Genomic DNA, 22,664 nt, shown 5'->3' with positions numbered 1-22,664 from the left:
TCCAGTGTCTGGAATTAACCGGCACAGCTCAAACCCTGTTTGGCCTAATAATGAGGCTCTTGAAATCAGAGGGCTCCGGCTCCTAATTTCTGCTCCCTACTCATGGAGCGATTGGACCTGGGAGGAAAACCAAGGAGGGGGGAAAAACACAGCAGAAAGCCCACTCCACAGAGTTGGTTTGGATGTGGAATGTGTGTGTATTCCACACCCGGTACCGCAGGGATGAGGAAAGACAACAAGGGGAGCTGCACCTTGCTGAGGTAACCAGCTCCTGCTGGCTCAGAGAAACAGCAGGCGGCCAGAAAGAGACGACAGAGCCAAGAACTATCAAAAAAGCCACAGTATCTACTCTTCAAAAAGCTCCAGAGGCAGTGTTTGAGGAACTGGCATCGCTGCTAGATCTGGGTACACAGAGCACACACACAAATTCAAGGCAGTCATCCCAGCTAAAAACACACTGCAAGAGGTCAGAAAAAAACCTAAGAACTAAGAAAAAGCAGCAGCAGCAGCTTCTGTTAGGGCCAGACCAAGATTAGAAAGTTCTTTTTCTGCAACTTTTACCCCAAAGAGCTCATTTTCTGTGTTTTCCAAGGCTCTGTGCTCTTTACAGCCCCAGCAGTGTGCCACGTTCACAGGCAGCGCTGTTCCCTGGCAGGTTGTTTTGCACCGTGGCTGAACCAGACACCGTCTCAGTGTGCGAGACCTCGATGGTACGTTACTGCGTGACAATTAGGGACATCAGCCGTTTGACACACCGTGACATCGACCTGGAAACTGCAGGAGCAGCCAGAGATTTGCCGCTCAGGAGAGGAGGAAACGGGCACATTCAGGAGGCAAGGTCCCTTCCTCATCGGGAAACTCCACTTGGTGGAATAAAATAACGTGTTCTGGAGATGGGACTGGAAAGTGCGGAATGATCTTTTAAGACATCACTAAACCAGGGCCACACGGCCCCAAAGGCCTCCACGGCCGAAAGCCTGGATCCCACAAGCAGACACCAACCAGATTTAGAGAACCCACTCAGCAGCAGAGCTTAATCTTATATTTATTGTGCAACAACTTTCTCCCCAAATTCCTCTACGCACAATTACAGACATGAAATCGAATGATGTTTTCAGAAACACCACTGCTGTGGTTCAAACAGGGATGTCTCCTATCCTCCCCGACCGAAGGGTATCACTTCGTAGTTAAACAGAATAAACAGGTAGGTAAAACAGAAGAGCATCACGCTAAACTCTTTAAGCAGGGACTGCTGCACAGCCCCACTTCGGTCACAGAATTGTTCCTAAACTGGACACAGTTTGACTCGGCCTTGGCCCCCGCGACAGCAGTCACCGCACAAAAACAACAGTCGAGAAACAAATATAAGCGGGTTTTGGGTTCACCGTACTTGTGCTATTTTGCATACAACTAGCGAGGTGTTTAATGGTGCATTATCGTATGAAGCGAGCAGCTCCTGATGCTCACCCTACCAGTCAGCACCTCACTAGGAGGCTTTTAGGCGGTTATTTTATAGCAAGATACATCTGTGGCTGCAGAGAAATATCAGCTTAAGACCACCCATGGCTTCCCTAAGAAAATGAAGATTACACGTCCCTTTGTCAGCTCATCTTTCTCCGTGTATTGTTTAAATCCGTGATGCTTCCGTGTAAAGAGCAGTTAGACAGTGCCTCCTCCCACACACATCCCCTTCTGAAAGGGAACTTGCTTCATTCAACACACGACTTCAAAGTCAACTGTGAATTCCCAAACGTGAGCAAAACCAACCACACACCTCAGGACACCTGCAAGGTCCTCAAACCCTCACCAAAAGAGTAACGAAGTGAGGGCATTTCCTCCAGCAGAGAGAGAAAAGCTAGAGATAAACTCAAAAACCTCTCAAACACAGGCCTGCAGCTTTGTTCCCTAAAGCACTACAGGATTCCAGGCAGGCAGAAAAGACAGATTCCTATGTGCCTTTAAAAAGTGCCATTTATCTATCACACGGTCGTGCCCCGGATGGTATTCTTCACCCAGACCGGCTTCTCCAGGCCAGCAACAGGAACAGTGCTGCCCAGAGGTCTTCATACTCGAGGTTTGCCAAAAAACACATCTTCATTTTGGTTTCTACTCGGCTTTTATCCACCAGCCTGTCAGTGAGCAAAGCAGCCGCAGACTGGCAGAGAAGCCAAGCGATCATCTGGTCGGGTTTCAGAGTCTTGGAGGCCAGAACGCTTTCACCCCAGAGGCTGAGGTGAAGCACGTTTGCAGCAACTCTCGCGGACAATCTCTGCAAAAGGAAGGAGAGGGAAGATTAGCTGATCATGCTGCAACCCCGTCACTTCGATAGCATGTAGTGTCTACACTGACAAAAGTCCCCCCTACGGCACCGCAAAGTCTGTGTGAATAAAAAAACTCTTTGTTGCTATTTATTATCAGGAAGCTGGACATAATCCCCCCCAATTCAAGGTCCAGTCCCTGGCACAAATACCCTCTGAATTCCCTGAAACTATTCAGTGCCCGAACTGTATTTCAGCAAAGACCTTTTGTTTGCTTTTGATCGTTATCTAGACTGCAGTGATACCTGGATTCCAGCCCTCAGCCCTCCAGAGTGACATGATCTACAAACAATACTCCCAAAGGCCAGTCAGATTAACTTCTGCAACACAACAGTTCCCTACCTTGTTGGGATCCCTCTGAAGCAGTGTCTTTATCACTTGCTTCACCTCAAGGGGCACAGGATCGGGTAGGCTCGGCAGCTGGTCTTCCCGGTAACTCCTGCTTTCCAGAGTCGAGTCCCCGTGGCCGTAGAAAGGATTGGGCAGGCCCAGGATTTCATAGGCGATTGCTCCCACAGCCCAAGCATCGGCTTTACTGTAGTTGATGACTGTGCCCGGGCCAGGGGACGCTGTGATCACCTGTCATGGAGATGGCGATGGTCAAATAAACAGCTCTAGTGTGATTTTCTTTGCTCTCTACAACTACATGAAAGGAGGTTGTAGAGAGGCGGGGGTTGGTCTCTTCTCCCAAGCGACAGGACAAGAGGAAATGGCCTCATGTTGCGCCAAGGGAGGTTCAGATTGGATATTAGGAAAAATTTTTACACTGAAAGGCTTATTCAGCCTTGGAATGGGCTGCCCAGGGCAGTGGTTGAGGCACCATCCCTGGAGGTATTTAAGAGACAGGTTGACATAGTGCTCAGCAACATGGTTTAGTGATGGTTTTTTATCAGTTAGGTTGATAGTTGGACTAGATGATCTTAAAGGTCTCTTCCAACCCAGACAATTCTATGATTCTATGATTCTCTGCTAAAATGAGTTTTCAAAGGGTCGAGTCAGTATTTCCACTGTAATAAACTGAGACTGAAACCAAAGCTAGGGTTCATCTAAATGTCTGGCGTGAATATGCCCTATTGGAATGCTCTAGACACTGCTCAGCCCACTAGAACACTGGGAGCAGTCTGGTCATTGTGCCCGGGCTTTAACCGTTACCCCAGACCAGCATTCACAGAGTCCTGAGGGCTATTTCGCTCTGGGATTTTAGGCTGACAGGAGATAGGTGGATAAACAAAATACTGCACTGGCGCTTGGGCAATGCAAGGCAAGGTGCTCCAGGTCAAGCGGACAGTTACGGGTGTTTTCACTTTTATTACAGTTATCATCAGCAAAACAAAAAGGAACTGCACACAATTTCACAACCACCTTGAACTTCATCCAAAAACTACGGGCACAACACAAGGGCCGCTGCATAAACTTCTTTAACAGCTAGAACTTCTCTAACAGCATAGAAAGGGGCCAGAGAAAGAAGACTGAAAAGCAAAGGTGGGTTGTTTTTTTTGTGGGAAATGTCAATTCTGCCTCGTAACACCGACTGATGACGTTTCACCTTTTAGCACTCAAGGTGTCTGTTCGCGAGCTGCTCAGCACAGCTCGGAAGGGGACACTTTTTATTAACGCAGAGATTTTTAGCAAGCGTAACTCAAGTTAGGATAGAGATCTCCTACATCACTTTACGGGACACAGCTCCCCATGAGGGAGTGCAGGGTGAGATCAGTTACGCAGTAACCAGCTATGGGTCCTGCCTTCCATGACCGAGTTATGTTAATAAGCAGGAAGGGGTAGAAAATGATCGATCCGATCACGGAGGCTTTCAGCAGGTACTTCTGTGGACACACACTAGCAGAGACCCCGCAAGCAAGCATTGCTGTGTGCACGCAGGCTCAGGGACAAATCACAGTAAAGTGATGTGCACACACACCCTCCACTGCTTCTAGACTCAATCCCACCCTTTTCCTAGTTCCTATCGCAGCCTGCACCACAGCTGGGGCTGAAACTTTTTGGTGCCACCAGCAGGACAAGCAGAAAACCAGCAACACAAACCTTAACTACAGGGGGATTTACCTCGGGTGCCATGAGACAGCCGTTGCCACCCCGATCCACGTAAGAGCTGGTGAAAGGCAGTCTCAAGCCCACGTTTTCATCTGCCAAACAGCAACCGAAGTCGGTGATCACCAGCCAGGGGCAGCCAGCTGCGAACAACACGGGGAAAGCAGAGTCAGCGTTCGCTTCGGGGGTATCTGCTGTCCATCACACAGACACCAGAGACACTCTCCAGGAACAATCTCAAAACCCCCAGGAATCAGCATAACCACACGCTGTTTTTCCTGCTTCTCCTCTGCGACATTAGGTGAAATATTGGTTTTATTAAAACAAAACTTGTTATTCCGTTTCCTCTTTAAAGGATATTACTGCTCCCCACGGAACATGTCTCTCACAAAATGTCATGGATACCATAAAATTGAAGACACTTAAGGTTAGAGACTCATCCATGATGGAGGAACATATTCATCTTTTTTCCCTTTGCTTTTACCTATAGCAAAAGCTACAGATATATAGATATATACTTAGCTATATATATATAGACACACTTTAATATATATATACATATAAATATATACGTATATATACATATAGACCTAGTAATAGCAAAAGGATGGAGAAACTTTGCATTTGTTACCAGTCTTTGTCCTGATGACAAGTCAAACATTGCAAAGAGAAATCATTAATTCTCCAGACTCCGATACGGAAAAATCAATGCTTTACATCATTCCTAACCACATTCAGCTTTGCTCCAGAGCAGCTTTTCCTTCCAGAAAAGAAGGATGGCATTAGTATTGCTGAAAACCTTCCACGGCTGCTGCACCAAGACCTTTAATTACACAGATGTGGCTGCCTGCTATTGTTTCCTGCCCGTTCGAATCTCAATCACGCTAAAAAAGAGCTCAGGTAATTAAAATCTCCATTAGAGAGGCTGACAGGAGAACAAGACGATGGAAAAGCTGCTTTTGGCTTTAACGCTGTGGGTTCCCTTGATTTCCAATCGACGTTCCATTATCCCAGGGTGCAGCACTATTAACCTGACCCACCAAGAGGTGAGATTTTAAGAACCACACTGTTATTTGGCAAAGAGCCCGAAGCAAAGGCACCTCCAGCACCATCGATGTCATTGGCGTTACTACATGCTCATCTGCTCCAGCCAGTATCCGCTGTGCAAACCTTAGCAATACTCTGCATCCCTCCGTCTGATTACAGCGCAACGCTCCTTTCAAATCTGTTTTAATGATCCAAACCTGAGGCACAGACAGGATAAATGACTTCCTCAGTGCTGCAGTGACAGCAAGTGGTAAGTAAAAACTAACACTGAGATTCTTCAAAGGGTTTGATGCTCGTTTTTCCCCCAAAACGTGCGCCTGGGTAGGACTTCCCCGAATACCTACACAGCTACATCACTTCTGTGAGTGACTTAATTGGCAATTCTACTCACAGATCTACCTACCAGAATCAAATTCAACCAGGATGTTGTCAGACTTCAGGTCTCTGTGTGCTATTCCATGTCGAACAAGATGGTCCACGCCTTCCAAGAGCTGTAAAATCATCATCGTGGAGAGACGAACATCCGGACTGCTCTCCCTCAGATACTGGCGCAGGGTGCACGGGTAGCTGGTCAGAACAAGGAAAACCTCGGAATTAGCATCCTGGAAGCTTATCGCTTGCGGTTTGATCTCAGTGCTGGCTGGGATGCAGCACACTCACAGAATCACAGAATGATATGGGGTTGGAAGGGACCTCTGGAGATCACCCAGTCCAACCCCCTGCCAGAGCAGGGTCACCCAGAGCAGGTCCCACAGGAACGTGTCCAGGGGGGTTTGAATGTCTCCAGAGAAGAAGACTCCACCACCTCTCTGGGCAGCCTCCTCCAGGGCTCTGCCACCCTCACAGCAAAGAAGTTCCTCCTCATGTTGAGATGGAACTTCCCATGTTCAAGTTTGTGCCTGTTCCCTCTTGTCCTGTCACTGGGCACCATTGAAAAAAAGACTGGCCCCATCCTCCTGACACCCACCCTTGAAGTATTTATACTTGATACATTGATCAGATCCCCCCTCAGTCTTCTCTTCTCCAGACTAAAAAGACTCAAGTCCCTCAGCCTCTCCTTGTAAGAGAGATGCTCCAGGCCCCTCATCGTCTTTGTAGCCCTTTGCTGTCTCCTCCCCAGCAGTTCCCTGTCCTTCTTGAACTGGGGAGCCCAGAACTGGACCCAGTGTTCCAAATGGGGCCTCACCAGGGCAAAGCAGAGGGAGAGGATGACCTCCCTCGATGCTCGTATTTGCCAAATTCTTCCTGACCTCCACGATGCCTTCCCACCTCCCACCCTCAACCTGACACCGCTCCCCTGTCTGCCGCTTTCAAATCCTCTGGTTTGCAACAACACCCACCACTGAATTTTCGGCACTCTCACCTGAGATTAACAACTGCAAATAAAACAAGGCTCTTAAACAGCATGGCAAGGGGTTCCAGTAGTCACTCTTACAGGTTTTTATATGTTATATTTTGCATGAAAGAAGAGGCAGATTAATAATGCAGATTGTATGAGCCAAATGAGACTTGCTCATCAGGAGACAGAACATATTCTTGAAATACAGAGAGGACAGAGCACTTCTCCAGCCGCAGGCAGAACAAAGGAGTACGAAACAGAAGGTGCTTTTACATCATTGCCACTGCAGTACCCATTCAAAACCAAAACACAACTGAGAAAGCCAGAGATGCACTAATAAATCTTGTTACCGATTCTACTCCATCTCTAACTGCGTGCTCAGACTAGGGGTGAAGTTCAGACTTAGAAGGGCAGACAAATGGGTACAAGCTCCACATTTCTTACTTTAATTTGGGGTAATTATTAAAAAGAACAGCTTGTCTTCATTGTTGAACAAAGAGTTAAAATCTCAAGGACTTGGAACAGGTCTCAGGAGGCATTTCCAAGAGCATACTCAGCTCTTTGGCCGCAGCCCAGGCCAAATCTTTGCCAGGACCCGTGCAGCAGCAGAACACGCAGCCCCGCTGGGCAGCGGCACGAAAAGCCCGAGTTGCATAACAAGCATCTCTCTACCTACTTCTTCATCACCAAGAAGAGCGTGCGGCTGTGACCGATCCCTCTGGGATTCAGGCTTAACGGAAGAACATCGGGATAGTCTGCGAAGGCTCCGGGCAGCAAAGGGACTGAGGATGTGAATGCTCGGATCACCTGGATTATATTCGGATGAGGCTGCAATTTCTTCCTCCCAAGGACAGGTTTTCTGCACAAAAGTATAAGTACCACAGATTACGTCGGCCTCCTGGTCAGTTGTGATTTATTCAGACACATCTCTGTTATTTCTGAAGTTACTTTTCATTAATATGGCCTGTCCTCCCCACCCAAGGGTTCCAAAGCAGTGTGCAAACAGGTTTATTCTGCAGTGAAAACCTTATTAGACAGAGCATTAAGGCTGCCCAGTACAGATTACAGGACTGCACATTAAGCAAATATTCAAACGCTCACATCCTGGAAACCATTCGGCCAGAAAGAACAGCAACAGCAACCTCCCTGCCCTCACAGCCCATTTCCTAACTGGCGCCTCAGCCCAGCGTTCCCCACTTCGATGCAGAGCACCCTCAGCCTGAGCAGATCCATGGCAGGCATGGGCAGGTCTCAGCTCTCTCTCCCGAGTTCAAAATCTATCCCGGTGCTTCCCCCGGCAAAGCGAACCATCACCAAGGCAGTGCCGTGCACCAGCAGAGGGTACACACACCAAGACTACACCTGCAGCTGTTAGGACTCTGTTGTAACTGGGTTTCCTGACGTACAATGGTTGAACAGGAAACACTGGTGCTTTACCAGCGCAGAAAAAGCAGCTTTGCTGGAAACCCTTACACCTAACACACAGCCTTTAATTTTATTCAAACCCTACTAGCCCTGCCATGCTGCTAACAAAGGCAGAGCTCGTCACAAGCTGCTTCTCAGTTCAAAAAGAACTACAACAGCTTCAGAGAGAAAAAAAAACAAAAACGATTACTTTGCCAGACATAAAATATAGGTCAACTTCACACTGTATTAATTTAGACCCTCTATTTTATGGCAGAGCCGGGAAGCACTCACAACGAGGAAAGGCAGGTTACCTATCCGTAGCTGCAAAACAGATCTCTCCTCTCTCCTCTCCTGAATGTCAAATAACCCCCTGGCTGCTCGGTTGCGCTCTCGGTTAGCGACGTACCACACAGCATTCATTATTCATTTGTATTGGCAGCTGAGATGGATTTGAAATTTAAATCAGACAATCCAGACTGGGGACTCCATTGTTTCAAACTGAATAAAAAGACACATTTCTCAACAAAAAGATAGCTAACTCGAGATAATTTAAGTTTCCATGCAATTTTTCCACCCTCATTCGGACGCGAGAGTGGGAACCGAGTCATTTTCCACTTTCTTTCTCGCCAGTTTCCCTGCACTAGAACAGTTTCCACCTCCCTGCCCAGCGCCCATTTTACGACCAAACCAGTTCTAGAATATTACAGTCAAATATTACTGTCAAATTGTTTGATGTTTAACACAGTCAAATTGTTACCGATTGCAGGTGCATATTTCTGTAATTAAAAAGCACCATGACGCGCATTTAAATGATATTTAATCAGAAGCAGATCCTCCCAGACTTTAACTCTGCAGATATCAAAGCGTTTTACACATGGGGAAACTAAGACACTGGCCACTGTCACCCATCAGACTACTGGCAGGACCCCAGTCGGTCCCCAATTACTGGAGTGACCTTCCAACACTCTTCTGGACTACACTACCCGGTACAGTTTAGCTGCAGGTATTCCCCACGCACCAACACACCATGACACAATCTGCTCCTCAGCCTTTAAAACAAGGCTGTGTTAAATCACCATTTGAACAGCGGTATCACTATGCGGTTTCCCAACTGTGTGGGGGAAAAGCACACCACAGAAAAAAATCCCCAAGGCAGCCAGCAGCCTGACCCTGTGTGATGTATGAGGTGTGTGGCACTTACGAAGGCACCATCGTTTGGACAAAACACACGCACATGCCTCCTGAGCCATTACGAATCCCACAGCTTTGGTTTTATCTACATTCAGGAACTACTACAAAAACCTCTTAAGAGTGCCACAAAATTAATTGATGTTTAAAATTAGCGTGTCACCATTTGAGAATCATCGCCATTTCCATCGTGACTGTACCTGCGGCCAGAGACGGCTCCATATTCTCCAGCTAAGGCAACCCTCGTGGCGGGAACAAGCTCTCGGCCCATAGCATCGAGGATGGCTTCACTTGACGAACCAGCCTGCAAAAGCAATTACACACCACAGTGGTTTAAGCTCCAAAATCATCCAGCCTTCAATACAGACTGAAAGTAGATAATCCTGGGGCTGGCGCTGTGTCTGGAGTTAGATCAACTGAGAGTAGCTAGAAGGGACTCCCTTCTCTACTTTGAAAATCAGGGAAGGCAATTAACTACTTAAAGAATTTACCATGGCATGTGGCAAGGCCTTACCTTGCAGAAAGAAATCCCTTTGTCTCTTCGGATGCATCCTCAACTGTTAGCACTCTAAGCTATACATTAACACTCACTTTCAGCTTCTAAATCTGACTGGAAAATCCCACAGCCAAATCCCAGGGTATTTCCAGAGCCCAAGGGATTTCAGATGTTGGCGTTTTAAAAGACTCTCTTAGAATACCCACTTGTCACATAGTGCCACAAAACCTCTTCCATGTGACAAGCCACGTGGATTTTTTTAAACGTGGAATAGCCACATTGAGGGGGTGAATGATCAGAGAGTCACCCCAGCTGGGAAACACCAGCACAGATCTGTCCTGTTCACATCAGGGCAAGAGGACCCAGCACGCAGGTTACTGTCCCATCCCCAGCCACACACTGCAGGAGAAAACCTATTTCCATCCTGATGCCGACAAGGACACCGATTCCAAGTCACCAGCAGTGGGTTTCCATTTCTTACACCTTGCCATTACAGCCAGCTTCAGAAAAGCTTCTCTTCCAGAAACATCACCTCCATAACCAACACCTCCACCGGCAGCAGCTCTCAATGCCCATTCCAGAGGAATGATGAATGCTAATTACCTTGCTCTGGGATTGCTCACTAACAATCCATGTCTCCAATGTCACATATAAACAGCTTTGTTTTGATACACTCACCATGCGCTACATAATTAGTGCTTTTAATATTTAAATATTTCAGCTGGACTTCGCCAGTGACAGACAAGGAGATGAAGAACAGACTCCTTACCGAGATGTTCCACATCATTTTGATAGCTAACGGGAAAGTCTCCTTCGGTTGGTGGCTCACCACGGGCTCCTCTTCAGCCGCCTGTGAGGCCCAGCCACCGTCCTGCTGCCCGGCTGGCCCCTGCCCGGCCAGACCACTGTTCTCTGCGTGCCCCCGACGACCGCAGGAGAAAGGAATAGCTGCTTCGTACACAGCGGCGCTGCAGCCCTTCCCGATGGGTTGGCCAATGAGATATTCTTCCAGCTTGAAGCCCTGCCAGCGGAAGGAGCTCAGGGGATCTTTCTGCGGCTTGTTCTTTCCGACAAACACTGTCTGAAAAGAATGAGAAAAGAGAACGATAAAAAGCTCGCTCAGTTATTCAGGACTTCCCAACAAAGGAGAACTCCCTTACTGTTTAAGTGGTATATACGCATCCCATAGGGTTAGTCCTGCCTGAAATCCACAATCGGGCTCTAACCCTTAGGCTCAAATCACTGTAACCACAGGGAAAATAATTTGCAGACCATATATTTTGTCTGACACAAATTACCCCTAAAACAGCCTTTACCAAAGGTGCCCTTTCCAAGGGTGCTGTAGATGCATGGGAAAAAGGAACAGGGAGGGGAAGTCATTTGCTAATCTAGAACATAAATACGTTTTGTAAAGACAAGTCTAATTAAATACTTCCAAAAAGACGTGCACTATTACACTTTTCTCCCCCTCCATAAATCAGGCAAATAGCATTTAAAAGAAAATCCAATTAAAAGCAACAACAGATGGAAAAACAATGCCCTGAGCTTTTGTGGCAGCCGAGTATGAGGGTTGGTTAAAGTAAAAGAGAATCAGTGACAGGAGAAAGCAGGGGGAGGAAATCACAAGAGACAAGAGAAAACAAAGCACCGGAGGGCTGTCCTGAAGTTTAACCACAGTGCTCACAATCGTACAGGTCTGGTGGTGCCACAGCTGTCACCTGGAGCACATAACCAAGACACACTTCTCTGGGAGCTACAACCCTGACGTGCTGGTGGCCACCCTAGGGATGTGCCCTGTGGCAAAGGGACACAGATTCAGGGCGGACTGAAGGGGGAAGACAGCAAATTTAACCACCCAGCAAGGGCAGGGGAGATAAAACACCCTGAGAAACTTCAGGGAAAGGCAGAACCTCCATGGGAAGGCGTTTGTCTGCCGCTTAGTGGGGCAGGTGACAGCTGGCGCTGAACACCAAAGGCCTATTTTTACCCATGAAATATGTTCAGTGCCGTCCGTCCCCGGTGCCCTGCCAGCATGGCCTGTCCCAGCCTGCAGGGCTCCCGTCTGTCTCAGGGAGAAGGGACTGACCTGGGGGCTCAACGCCAGCCTCCTGGGACACAAGACCCCCCGTCACCAGGGCCCGGATCCCCTCCCTTTGCGGGGGGACAGGGAGTGAGGGGCTCCCCAGAGTGAGGACCCCTTGATACCCACTTTAGGGTGGTGAGAGGCTTCCACAGTATCCTATTTTTGGGGAGGAAGAGGTGTCTGTGGGGCTGTCACAGCAGTACCTGCGTCGGGGCTAGACCTGAGGGCCGCTCATAGCAGTCACCCCCCAACTTCCTTGGGGGGAGATAGGGACGTGTACCTGAGGGGCTCCCCAAAGCAAGGACACCCCCCCTCCCCTTCATGGAGGATGTCTGAGCCCCTTTATGGATAGCGTCTGAGGGGCTCCCCATAGCAAGGACCCCCACCCCTCCCCTTCATGACCGGTGTGAGGGGCCCCCCACAGTAGGGGGAGGACCCCCCCTTGCCCTTCACGGAGGGTGTCTGAGGCGCCCCCAACAGTAAGGACACCCTCCCCCCCCCCCCCTTCATGGAAGTTGTCTGAGGGACGCCCAAATACAAGGACCCCTCCTTCCCCTTTATGGATGTTGTCCGAGGGGCTCCCCACAGCAACGACCCCTCCTCCCCTTCACGGAAGGCGCCCGAGGGGGCTCCCCGGAGGCAGGCCCGGGCCTGGGAGTCCCGCAGCAGCCCGCCCCGAGGGGACGCCGCACCTGGATGTGTCGGCACGCCGCCTCGGCCCGTCGCTGCTCCTCCAGGCGCGGCTCCACCAGCCCCAGCGCCATGGCCAGCGCCAGGCAGACCCCGCCGCGGCCCCGCCGAGCCGCGGCGGCCAACCCTCCCGCCGGGCCGCGCAGGAAGAGGCGGCGGGCGGCCGGCAGCCAGGCCAGCCACGGCCGCCAGGGCTGGGGCGGCGGGGCGAGCCGGGGGTCGAGCCGGGGGTCGGGCCGGGGGTCGGGCCGGGGGTAACAGCGAGGCGGGCGACAACGTGGGAACAGGCGCAGGGCCCGGGCCAGCAGCAGCCGCACCGCCATGGCCGCCGCCGCTTCCTTCCCCTCAGCGCAACAGGGGGCGGGGCCGCGGCGGGGCGGGGCGGGGGGACACGCCCCCCCACGCGCTGTCACCGGCCGGGGCGGGGACGGAGCGGGAGGCGGAGGGGGAACGGCGGGGAACGGCGGGGAACGGCGGGGGCGGGGGATGGAGGGCACGGGGCAGGGCACTGAGCGGGACACGGCGGGGCACAGCCCGGGACCCACGGGCCACGACGGGGGGGCGCGGGGAACGGAGCGGGGGATGGCGGGGAACGGAGGGGCAGTGGAGGGCACGGAGCAGGGAACTGATCGGGACTTGCGGGACACGGAACGGGACAAGGTGGGGGCACGACCCGGGAAACGGAGCGGGACACAGCCCGGGGCAATGTAGGGCACGACCCCGGACACGGAACGGGGCACGGAGCAGGGCATTGCACGGCGTGGAGCGTGGCACGGCCCACGACACAGCAGGGCACGACCCGGGACGCGGAGAGGGGCTCGGCCCCGGGGCACGGCAGGGCACAGAGCAGGGCTCACAGCAGCGCGTGGCACGGCATGGAGCAGGGCACTGCTCCGGGCATGGCTTGTGCACGGGCAGGACACGGCCCAGTGCACAGCAGGGCACAAACTGGTGCATGGTGGTGACAGTCCAGTGCAGGGCACGGCCCTGGGCATGGCTTGTGCACAGCAGGGCACGGAGCAGGGCACAGCCAAGGTACAGCCCGGTGCCACGCAGGGCACGGCCCGGGATGCAGCTGGGTGTGCCCTGTGCACGGCAGGGCAAGGACTAGTGCACAGCAGGGCACAGAGCATGGCACTGCCCTGGGCATGGCTTGTGCACGACCCCGTGCACAGCAGGGCACAAACCGGTGCACAGTGGGGCATGACCCAGTACATGGCATGGCACGGCCCTGGGCATGGCTTGTGCACAGCAGAGCACACACTGGTGCATGGTGGGTGACAGCCCAGTGCAGGGCATGGCCCTGGGCATTGCTTGTGAACACAAGGGCACAAACTGGTGCACAGCAGGGCACGGAGCAGGGCACAGCCAAGGTACAGCCCAGTGCCCATGCAGGGCACAGCCCGGGACATGGCTGGGTGTGCCCTGTGCACGGCAGGGCACGGACTAGTGCAGAGAGCATGGCACTGCCCTGGGCATGGTTTGTGCACAGCAGAGCACACACTGGTGCATGGTGGGTGACAGCCCAGTGCAGGGCACGGCCCTGGGCATTGCTTGTGAACACAAGGGCACAAACTGGTGCACAGCAGGGCACGGAGCAGAGCATAGCCCAGGTACAGCCCGGTGCCATGCAGGGCACGGCCCGGTGCACGGGGGCAGAGCATGGAGCAGAGCCTTGCCCTGGGCATGGCTTGTGCACGACCCCACGCACAGCAGGGCACAAACCGGTGCACGGTGGGGCACGACCCAGTATATGGCAGGGCACAGAGCAGGGCATAGCCAAGGTACAGCCCGGTGCCACGCAGGGCACAGCCCGGGACATGGCTGGGTGTGCCTTGTGCACGGCAGGGCACGGACTAGTGCACAGCAGGGCACAGAGCATGGCACTGCCCTGGGCATGGCTTGGGCACAGCCTGAGGCACGGCACAGAGCCCTGCCCTGGGCACGGCTTGTTGTTCTGGTTTCAGCTGGGATAAAGTTCATTTTCTTCCTAGTAACCGCTGTGTTTTGGATTTAGTATGAGAGTGTTGCTAACACATATTGGTTTAGTTGTTGCTGAGTAATGTTTATATTAAGGCACGGATTTTTCAGCTTCCCATAGAAGCTGAGAGGGAGCACGGACAGGACACGCTGGCCCAAGGGATATTCTATACCATAAACGTCATGGTCAGTATAGAAATGGGGGTTGTGGGAGGACAGGAACCCACAATCGCTGCTCCAGAGAGGCTGGGCAAGCGAGCATGGCATAGGGAGAGCACCTTGTGTTCTATCACTTTATTTTGTATACTCTTTTAGCATTATTATTGTAGATGCCCCATCCCTGGAGGGGTTCAAGGCCAGGTTGGACGGGGCTTGGAGCAACCTGGTCTGGTGGGAAGTGTCCCTGCCCAGGGCAGGGGGTGGGACTGGATGGACTTTAAGGTCCCTTCCAACCCAAACCATTCCATGATTCTATTATTATGTTCCTCTTCCGTTACTGTTCTGTTAAACCATCTTTATCTCAACCCACAAGGGGTTTTCCCCCTCCTTTTCTCTCTCTTCTCCCTGTTCTACCAGGGAGCGAGCGAGTGGCTGTGTGGTCCCAGTTGCTGTTGGGGTTAAACCCTGACACTTGTGCACAGCCCAAGTACACACACAGGGCATGGAGCAGGGCACAGAGCAGGACACGGCCAGGGAGGGCAGGAGGACACTAGCCATGTGGGCAGCACTACCCTGGCCACGCTTTGGGCTGTGCCATGTCCTGGTCATGTCCTGCCTGCACACCCAGTGTCCCCCCGCCCTGCCTGGCAGCGGGGCAGCCCCAAGGCCCCGCTTCCCCTTCCCTGTGATTGATTCATCATTTTACTGCAAATTGCAGGAGATAAACCAGGACTGCTTTTATTTCGCTTGGGCGTAGGCAGTAATGCCCAACCCAGCGCCGGTTTGGAAATATATCACATTAATTTTTCATTGTGCGTAATTAAATTAATAGTACGATCAGCAAACGGCGTTACTCTGGAAACACAAAACTCCCCAGAAAACTCTTCTCCCTCTTCGTCCCCACAAACGGAATAAAAGGAAGAAAAACAAGCCGGAGAGAAATGAGCAAAGGACACGCTCAGGGGGATAACCATCCAGTTCTAGCTTATTAATAACTGCTGGGGCTGGTGGAGCCTTTCCTCTTGGCTTTCACTTCTCCTTTAGAGCTGAAGAATTCAGCATTTTCCCAAGCAATGATTTTGCATTATTCAGGAGTCCTTTCGGTACCAACAAGCCCAAGCTCGAACCATGCCTCAAACCCTTTTCTGCCTGTGATCTCCCCCCTCGCCTACAGCGGTATCTGGACACTTTTTTTTTTTTTTTTTTTCCTAATAACAGAGAATTTCTACAATTTGATTTCACCATTTCCCTGGGGCGAGGTGGGGCCGGCATCTGCGAATCAGCGCTGAATCAGAAAACGAGTGAGAGGAATGGATAACTTAACACTATAAATGCATTTCCCATTGCATCGTCCCCAAAAAGCCGCTTACACACCAGGGGAATTGGGGAAAACCATCCTCCCCTGCTGCCGAAGGGCAAAGGCCGGCGCCGGCCGCACTGCTCACACCTTCTTCAGGTCCTCGGGGCCGAAGGAGAGCGGCAGCAGCTCCTCCAGCCTCTTGACGATGTAGGTCCCATCTGCTTTGGTCAGGTAGACATCCCAGTCCGTGCCAAACTGGGGGAGAAGAGGGAGAAGAAATGCCTTGATGCAAAACTTGCACTTCTTCCTCAAATTCTTCAAATAATCCTTTTTTTTTTTTTTGGCCAGGTTTGTGGCGAGCATCCCCCTCTATTGCGTGTATTTTGGGGCGGCTTTTCAGCATCATCTGCCCCAAGGGGGTATTTTGGGCTCAGATCCTGCATTTTTGCTCTCCCCCCCCCCCCCCCCCCGCCGGGTGAGTCCTGGTGCCTCCAAACCTGATGAATCCGGCCACCGAGCCGAGCCCCACGACCCATTAAATATTAACCACCCAAAACCAGGCTGCAGGTGCCGGGGTGCCCATGGGGAGGAGGGAGGCATGAGCAGGATGGGCTCTGTGGGGAGCTCAGGAAAACCCCCATTTTCAGGCTTGGCAGAGCCGGGGCAACAGCTCCAGGGCCAAACTCTGCACCCAGCAGCTCCCAGGAGGAATTAAACCCCCTGGAGAGGGCGAGTTAATGAATTACCACCGAGCACTCGTGGGACAGGGAGGAATCCCCCTTTCCCAGAGGACAGGGCAATTTGAGGACCCCAGAGCTGGTCCTGGGGACAGAGATTGCAACTCCCCCTTTCCACCTCCAGGTGTTTTGGGGGAGATGCCTGGGGTCAGGGGGCAATGCGTGGGGTTGGGGAAAATGCCTGGGGTCAGGAGACGCGGGGCCCCCATGTGAATACTCACCTCTCTCATCACTTGTCTGCAGGCACCACAGGGCGTGATGAAGTCCCCCATGTCACTGCCAAAGGAGAAGGGAACAGAACTCAGTCTCGGGGGTGGGGGGAGAACACCTGTAGAAGACCTTCATCCACCAATAAATAAAGAGCCACAGCATATTTACCCCCCCCCACATCCGCAAAAAAACCATGCAAAAACCTGCTTTCCCCACCAAAATTCTCAGGTTGCCGCAGCAGAAGCTGCCCCTTGGGGTTTTTCCCGCTGCCCCCCCACCTGTCCCTCGCCATGCCAGCTCTCGGTGTGCCCTTACCTGGCAACGGCCATGGCCTTGAAGCTGGTGTGTCCCTCGGAGATGGCTTTCTGGATGGCGGTGCGCTCGGCGCACACCCCCAGGCTGTAGCAGGCGTTCTCCACATTGCACCCTGCAGGGAAGTCCCCAGCACCCCTTCAGCCACCCTGAACCCCACCAGCTTCCCTCCGGGTGATTTTGGGGGGGGAATTTGCAAAAAAAGCTCCATATTCCCTGTGCACCGCCCTCTTGCCAACACATTCCCCACTTCCCCTATTTATTTCCCGTATTTTCCCATCCGCCGCGATCTTTGGCTCGTTCTGGGATAGTGGCTGCCAAGAGGCAGCTGGGGGGGGGGAACCAGCACCCTGTTCCCTCTGCACCCCCATGCATGTCCAAAGGGTTGTGGGGGGGACCCCAAAACCTAAAGGTGGGGGTCTCACAGCCCCGGCTTACCAGAGAAGATCTCCCCACCGGCAGTGAGCAGCGCGGCACCCACAGGGAAGCGGCTGTAGGGGCAATAGGCACAGTTTTTGGCCTCCCGGCTGCGGCGCAGCAGGAGCTGCAGGGACTCCCCCTGGGGCTGGTCCGGGGGGGCAGCGGGGGCCGGGCGCTGCCCGCCACCCTCCATGCCTGCACCCGCCTGCCCTGCTCGCTGACGCCGCAGTTAAATATTTCCTCGCCTGGAAAAAATAGGCTGGCCGGCCCCGCCGGGATAACGCCCCGGCACGCAGCCGAAGCCCGGGAAGCATCCCTGGGGACAGCCCTGACCCTCAAAGCATCAGGCTCAGGGGGTCCCCCGCATGCCCTCCCCACACGCTTGTCTCATTTCTTCTAATTTCTCCTTTTTATTTCTTTTTACCTCCTCCTTTCTCTGTCCCAACAGAGCATTTTTTCCACGGCCACCTCAGTGGTGTTTTTTTTCCTCCCCAGTTGAAAACTGGTTGTGCGGCTCCGTGGGAAAATGTTGTTAAATCACTGCTGGAGGAAGAGGAGGGGGGAAAAGCAGCTCCTGATCAGTGAGATCAAAAGAAATAAATTAATTTGATTGAAAACAGAAAAAAAAAATATATATACATCACATTTTCCCAGGTCTTTTACCTACAGGCTGCCAGGCAGCAGAGAAAGCTGGCTGAAGAGGGGGGCCATAAAAGCCCATTTTGGGATGCCCTCGTGCCGCTCGAGTCCAAATTCTTCTGTGGGAATCAGCCCATGCTGGGTAAAGGGCTCCTGGGATGCCAGGCTGATCAGCAAATTGCTCTTTAATTAAAGATATCTCTTTTTTTATCCCTTGCTGGAGGAGCTTAATGCCCCATTTTCCAGCTGCAAGGATGGATGTCACAGCTTCTGCTCATTTATCACTGTGATTTTTGTCCAGTGTGCTGGATTTGGGGAGGATTTTGACCTTACCGGCCGGTTTTGCCAGCAAATCTTGGCGCTGGGTCGCTGCTGACAAGCCAAGACAGGCTGAGATGCGGCACCCGATTTAGCAGCAGCCTCTGATGTGGTACAAACACCGGGAATTGAGAACGGATCAGTATTATCCCAGGTCACCCACCTTCCTCGCGCTGTGCAGGTGCTTATTCACCCTGGAACCTAATGATGACAGTTAGTTACTTGCAAAGGCAGTCAGTGAAGGCAAGAAGCATCTAGAGGAGGGATCAGCAGCACTGAACCAACTCAGAGCCTTTCTTTCAGCTTTTGAAGTGCAAATCCCAGTTGTTTTCCCATCTAAAACGAGCTGCAGATGCTCATGTGCCCCCCAAAACCTGGGAGAGAAAAGGAAAACCAGCCCCAGGGCGGCCTGTGGGAGGCACCATGGGAGCAGGGGGACCCCCCTCCTAAATAATGTGGGATCTATAAATAAATGAGCTTTCGTGGAGGGTTTAAACCTGCCCCATTGATATGAACCCCACACAATTAAATAAAGAGTCCTTAACTCTGTCGATGAGGGCGAGAACAGAAATAAGAGATAACAAGGCTGGAGTGGATTGAAACCTTCCTCATTTGCACTAATTCACTAATCGCCCCTTCCCTGAAACCATCCTGGTGCCGAGAGCAAACTGCACACCCTGAGCCACAGCAGAAAAGCCATAAACTACCTCAAACGCCTACATTTTTTATTATTTTGGCTGCAAAAACCTACGAGGCTGCCAAGGCCACGGCAGTGAGAGGAGCGGGGCCGGCACTGCCTGCCTGTGAAGCAGCTATTTTAAGGTTGCAGTTGCTTCGCTCAAACCATAGAAAAGCTGGGAAGCTGCTGGGAAATGGCTTCCCGCTCTCTGCAACACCCTGCTCAGGTTTTCCTCCCCAAATTCACTAAAAATGGGGGCACACACTGTTATTTTACCCCTTTCTCCTCCCCATTTTTGAATCCCAAGGCAGCCACAACAACTTTGTGGGTCCTTGAGCCCAAGGGTCTCCCCACTGCACCCACAAAAAGCCCCAGGTGGCAAAAAAAAGAGTGGAAATTAGGGTTTGAACCAAAGGAGCTGAATCCTGAACAGTCTCAGACTCTGCTGTGGGGCCGAAATCTCACAGGCACCCCACAGCGCTCCCCCAAAAATCTGTGCTGCTCCAAATGGCATTTCATTTTGCCCAGAGAGAATCCACCCCAGGGCCTTGGCCAGAGTTAAAAGCAACAGGTTAAAAGGCAAAAGCTGAGCCTGAGAGGGAGGACCTGGCTGGGTGAAAATAATAGGGAAAAATGGGATTTCTGGAGCAAAAAATACCAGCAAACCTGCAGGATCTGCAAACCTCAGTGCACCCCCTAGTGCAGCGCTCAGCTTTGGGGAAAAACCCCTTCTTTCTTCATGCCGGCGTCAGCAGCTGATGTCTGACCCTCCCAAAAATCATCCCCCCGGATCCTGCCCTAATTTCCCCCAGCGTGGGTGGGCTCTGGTTGCTGGGGGTCTGGCTGCTGCAGGGGGGGGAATGTCTTTATTACACCAGCATCTTTATTTCCCTGCCTGAGCGTGAACCGAGGGCGACGGCGGCGTCGCGGGGAGGTGGAGCAGCCCACGGAGAACTGCGTCCCCGCAGCCGCTGTCGCTCCCGCAGCAGGCACAGGCGGCAGCCGGAACGCGGCAGCATCGTCGGCCAAACGGCTCCGCATCCTTCCCCTGGGCAACCGGCATCGGATACCGGGCAGCTGCATCCCACCGCACCGGGGTAGGCGCATCCCCCCCTGCGTGGGGGGGAGGGGGGGTGCAGGGGCACCCCCCAGCCAGTTTTGGGGGTCTGGGGTTGAGGGGGGGGGGTTCGCCCCTCTGCTGGCAAAGAGCTGGGATTAGCGGAGGCGTGTGGTGGAGGGGGAGCCCCTCGGCGGAACAGAGATGCTGCCCTGGCGCCGGAGCAAGTTCGTGCTGGTGGAAAATGAACGTAAGTGCAAAGGCAAAAGCCTGGGGCCGGGGTTGAGCTACGCGGCGTTGCTGGCCGGGTTCCTGCGCTCCTGCCCGGACCTCCTGCCCGACTGCCCGCTCGAGCGGCTGGGCAGCATCTTCCGCGGCAAACGCCAGAAAGTGGAGCTGAACAAGGAGGACCCGACGTACACGGTGCGATACCTGGGCAACGCCGTCACCCTGCACGCCAAGGGCGAGGGCTGCACGGAGGAGGCGGTGGGCAAGATCTGGGCTAAGAGCGACGCGGGGGCCGGCGGGGCCAAGATGAAGCTGACATTGGGACCCCAAGGCATCCGTATGACCCCCTGCGAGAAGGGAGCCCGCCGGCCAGGCCACGCGTACCTCCTGCACCGCATCACCTACTGCGCTGCCGACCGCCGGCACCCCAAGGTCTTCGCCTGGGTTTACCGGCACCAGGTGAAGAACAAGGCGGTGGTTCTGCGCTGCCACGCCGTCCTGGTCTCCAAAGCTGACAAGGCACGCGCCATGGCCCTGCTCCTCTACCAGACCTCCGCCTCCGCCTTCAACGAGTTCAAACGCCTCAAGAGGCAGAACGATTTCCGTCACGTCCAGCAGCAGCTCCTGGGCGACGCCATCGTCCCCTTGGTGCCCCTCCGCAGGCTGCTCAACGCCAAGTGTCCCTACCGCCCGCCCGCCGAGAGGGCCCGCTGCGCCCCCCGCCTCAGCTCCATCCTGGAGGAGGAGGAGGAGGAGGTGGCCTTCGGCACCGGGGCACCCCGGGGGGACGGGGGTCCCACTGCCGTGATGCGGCTGGCCAGGGAGATGCGGGGGTGCAGCCTGCGTGGCCCCCGGTCCCTGACGTGCTGAGCCACAGCGGCGGGTCAGCCTGGTTTTGGGGACAAGGTGCCCTCCCTGCACCCCAAGCTGAATTCGGACCCTCCTCGGGGATGAATCTGGACGAGACGGCGGCTTCGTTTGTAAGGAAGACCCCTTGGTTGGGGGGGGTTGCACCCCAGGGACCCCCCCCAACACCTCCCACACAAACCTGCTCTTGTGCCTCCTCCGCAGCGGCCATAATAAAGTCGATGTGTGTTTTCTGTGGTGTAACAGCGCCTGTGTCTCGCCTGGACCAAGCCCTGGACAACGGGAGAGGAAGAGTTAAGCATCGAGGCAGTTGGGGGGGTGGGAGTTATACCGAATTTGGGGGGCTTTATACTGAATTTACCCCCCACAAGGGAAGCCAAGCCAAGGGGGGGCTGCAGGATCCCTGGCTCTTTCTGCATCCTCCCTGCGGCACCAAGGGCTGGCGAGAGCTGCTCCACGTAGTCATGGCAACTTGCTTTTTTAAAAATAGAGCTTGGGGGGTGGGGGGGTGGCACAAGGCCACCCGCGCCAGGGAGGCTGCTATGGGGGTCTAGCCCCTCGGATCTCCCAGCAGAGAGTGGGACCTGCCTGCAGCCCCCACTGCTCACCCCAAAAGCAGGGCCAAGGCCCTGAACATCAATCATTTACCAAAAATTTGCTATTTTTTCCCTCCCCTTTTGCTGCTTTCCCAGAATAACCAATGGCAAAAGGAAAGGTGGGGGAGAGCAGGGTCTTGTGTGTACCCCCCAAGCCTGGCTGCGGCCCTGCATGTGGTGCACAAGGTCCCTACTAAATGGGGCTGGGGGCTGAATCCCCACAGGCCTCACATTGAGCCGTGTCCTTGCAGTGGGGGGTTCCTTGGAGGCCATGGGGTGCTGCTGCCCCACACCTCAGTGAAGACTTATGAACACCCCTCCCTAAGGCACTATGGGGCTGGGGTTTGGGCAGATCCCCCCCTCCCCAGCCCAGGGGGGAAAGACTTTGGCCTGACACCCTTCAGGTTTAGGGGGAAACTGGGATTTGGGCTTCCACTCAACTCCTGGGCCCTGGGAGGGGGGGCATTAGAGCTGCCCTCCCGCCCCCCCACCCCCATTCTCCAGAGGGCCTGGGGGTATTGGGATCTTTTTGGGCCCTGCTACCACAG

At 53.5% G+C, this 22,664-nt stretch overlaps 3 protein-coding genes across 3 annotated transcripts; 1 reads left to right on the top strand and 2 right to left on the bottom strand.

Moving 5' to 3' along the window:
- Positions 1-1,009: 1,009 nt before the first annotated feature.
- Positions 1,010-12,963, bottom strand: PINK1 (PTEN induced kinase 1). Its single transcript, XM_074161591.1, has 8 exons — positions 12,617-12,963; positions 10,611-10,922; positions 9,546-9,649; positions 7,427-7,609; positions 5,815-5,978; positions 4,380-4,507; positions 2,661-2,897; positions 1,010-2,269 (listed from the first exon to the last, which is right to left on the bottom strand). Exons 1-8 carry the CDS (start codon positions 12,935-12,937, stop codon positions 2,009-2,011), a joined length of 1,710 nt encoding a protein of 569 aa, XP_074017692.1. The 5' UTR covers positions 12,938-12,963; the 3' UTR covers positions 1,010-2,008.
- A 2,504-nt stretch (positions 12,964-15,467) lies between these two features.
- Positions 15,468-18,037, bottom strand: CDA (cytidine deaminase). Its single transcript, XM_074161736.1, has 4 exons — positions 17,751-18,037; positions 17,316-17,427; positions 17,012-17,066; positions 15,468-16,308 (listed from the first exon to the last, which is right to left on the bottom strand). The coding sequence occupies exons 1-4, from the start codon at positions 17,923-17,925 to the stop codon at positions 16,195-16,197; spliced, it is 456 nt and encodes a 151-aa protein (XP_074017837.1). The 5' UTR covers positions 17,926-18,037; the 3' UTR covers positions 15,468-16,194.
- A 2,592-nt stretch (positions 18,038-20,629) lies between these two features.
- FAM43B (family with sequence similarity 43 member B) lies at positions 20,630-21,523 on the top strand. The gene has a single exon (XM_074161738.1). The coding sequence runs from the start codon at positions 20,630-20,632 to the stop codon at positions 21,521-21,523; it is 894 nt and encodes a 297-aa protein (XP_074017839.1).
- The last annotated feature ends 1,141 nt before the right edge of the window (positions 21,524-22,664 follow it).

This window comes from Numenius arquata, chromosome 20, assembly GCF_964106895.1.
Source record: "Numenius arquata chromosome 20, bNumArq3.hap1.1, whole genome shotgun sequence".
Lineage (NCBI taxonomy): Eukaryota > Metazoa > Chordata > Aves > Charadriiformes > Scolopacidae > Numenius > Numenius arquata.
Note: the sequence above shows the minus strand (reverse complement) of the source record. Positions and strands in the feature narration are given on the sequence as shown.

Excerpts from the sequence above, each read along its gene's own strand:
- PINK1 (XM_074161591.1), bottom strand. The coding sequence starts at position 12,937 with ATGGCGGTGCGGCTGCTGCTGGCCCGGGCCCTGCGCCTGTTCCCACGT. Across the intron at positions 5,979-7,426 it reads CTCTTCTTGGTGATGAAGAA|CTACCCGTGCACCCTGCGCC; the intron begins GTAGGTAGAGAG and ends TGTTCTGACCAG. Across the intron at positions 4,508-5,814 it reads CCTGGTTGAATTTGATTCTG|CTGGCTGCCCCTGGCTGGTG; the intron begins GTAGGTAGATCT and ends TGTTGTTCGCAG.
- CDA (XM_074161736.1), bottom strand. The coding sequence starts at position 17,925 with ATGGAGGGTGGCGGGCAGCGCCCGGCCCCCGCTGCCCCCCCGGACCAG. Across the intron at positions 17,428-17,750 it reads CGGTGGGGAGATCTTCTCTG|GGTGCAATGTGGAGAACGCC; the intron begins GTAAGCCGGGGC and ends ACTTCCCTGCAG. Across the intron at positions 17,067-17,315 it reads AAGGCCATGGCCGTTGCCAG|TGACATGGGGGACTTCATCA; the intron begins GTAAGGGCACAC and ends CTCCTTTGGCAG.
- FAM43B (XM_074161738.1), top strand. The coding sequence starts at position 20,630 with ATGCTGCCCTGGCGCCGGAGCAAGTTCGTGCTGGTGGAAAATGAACGT.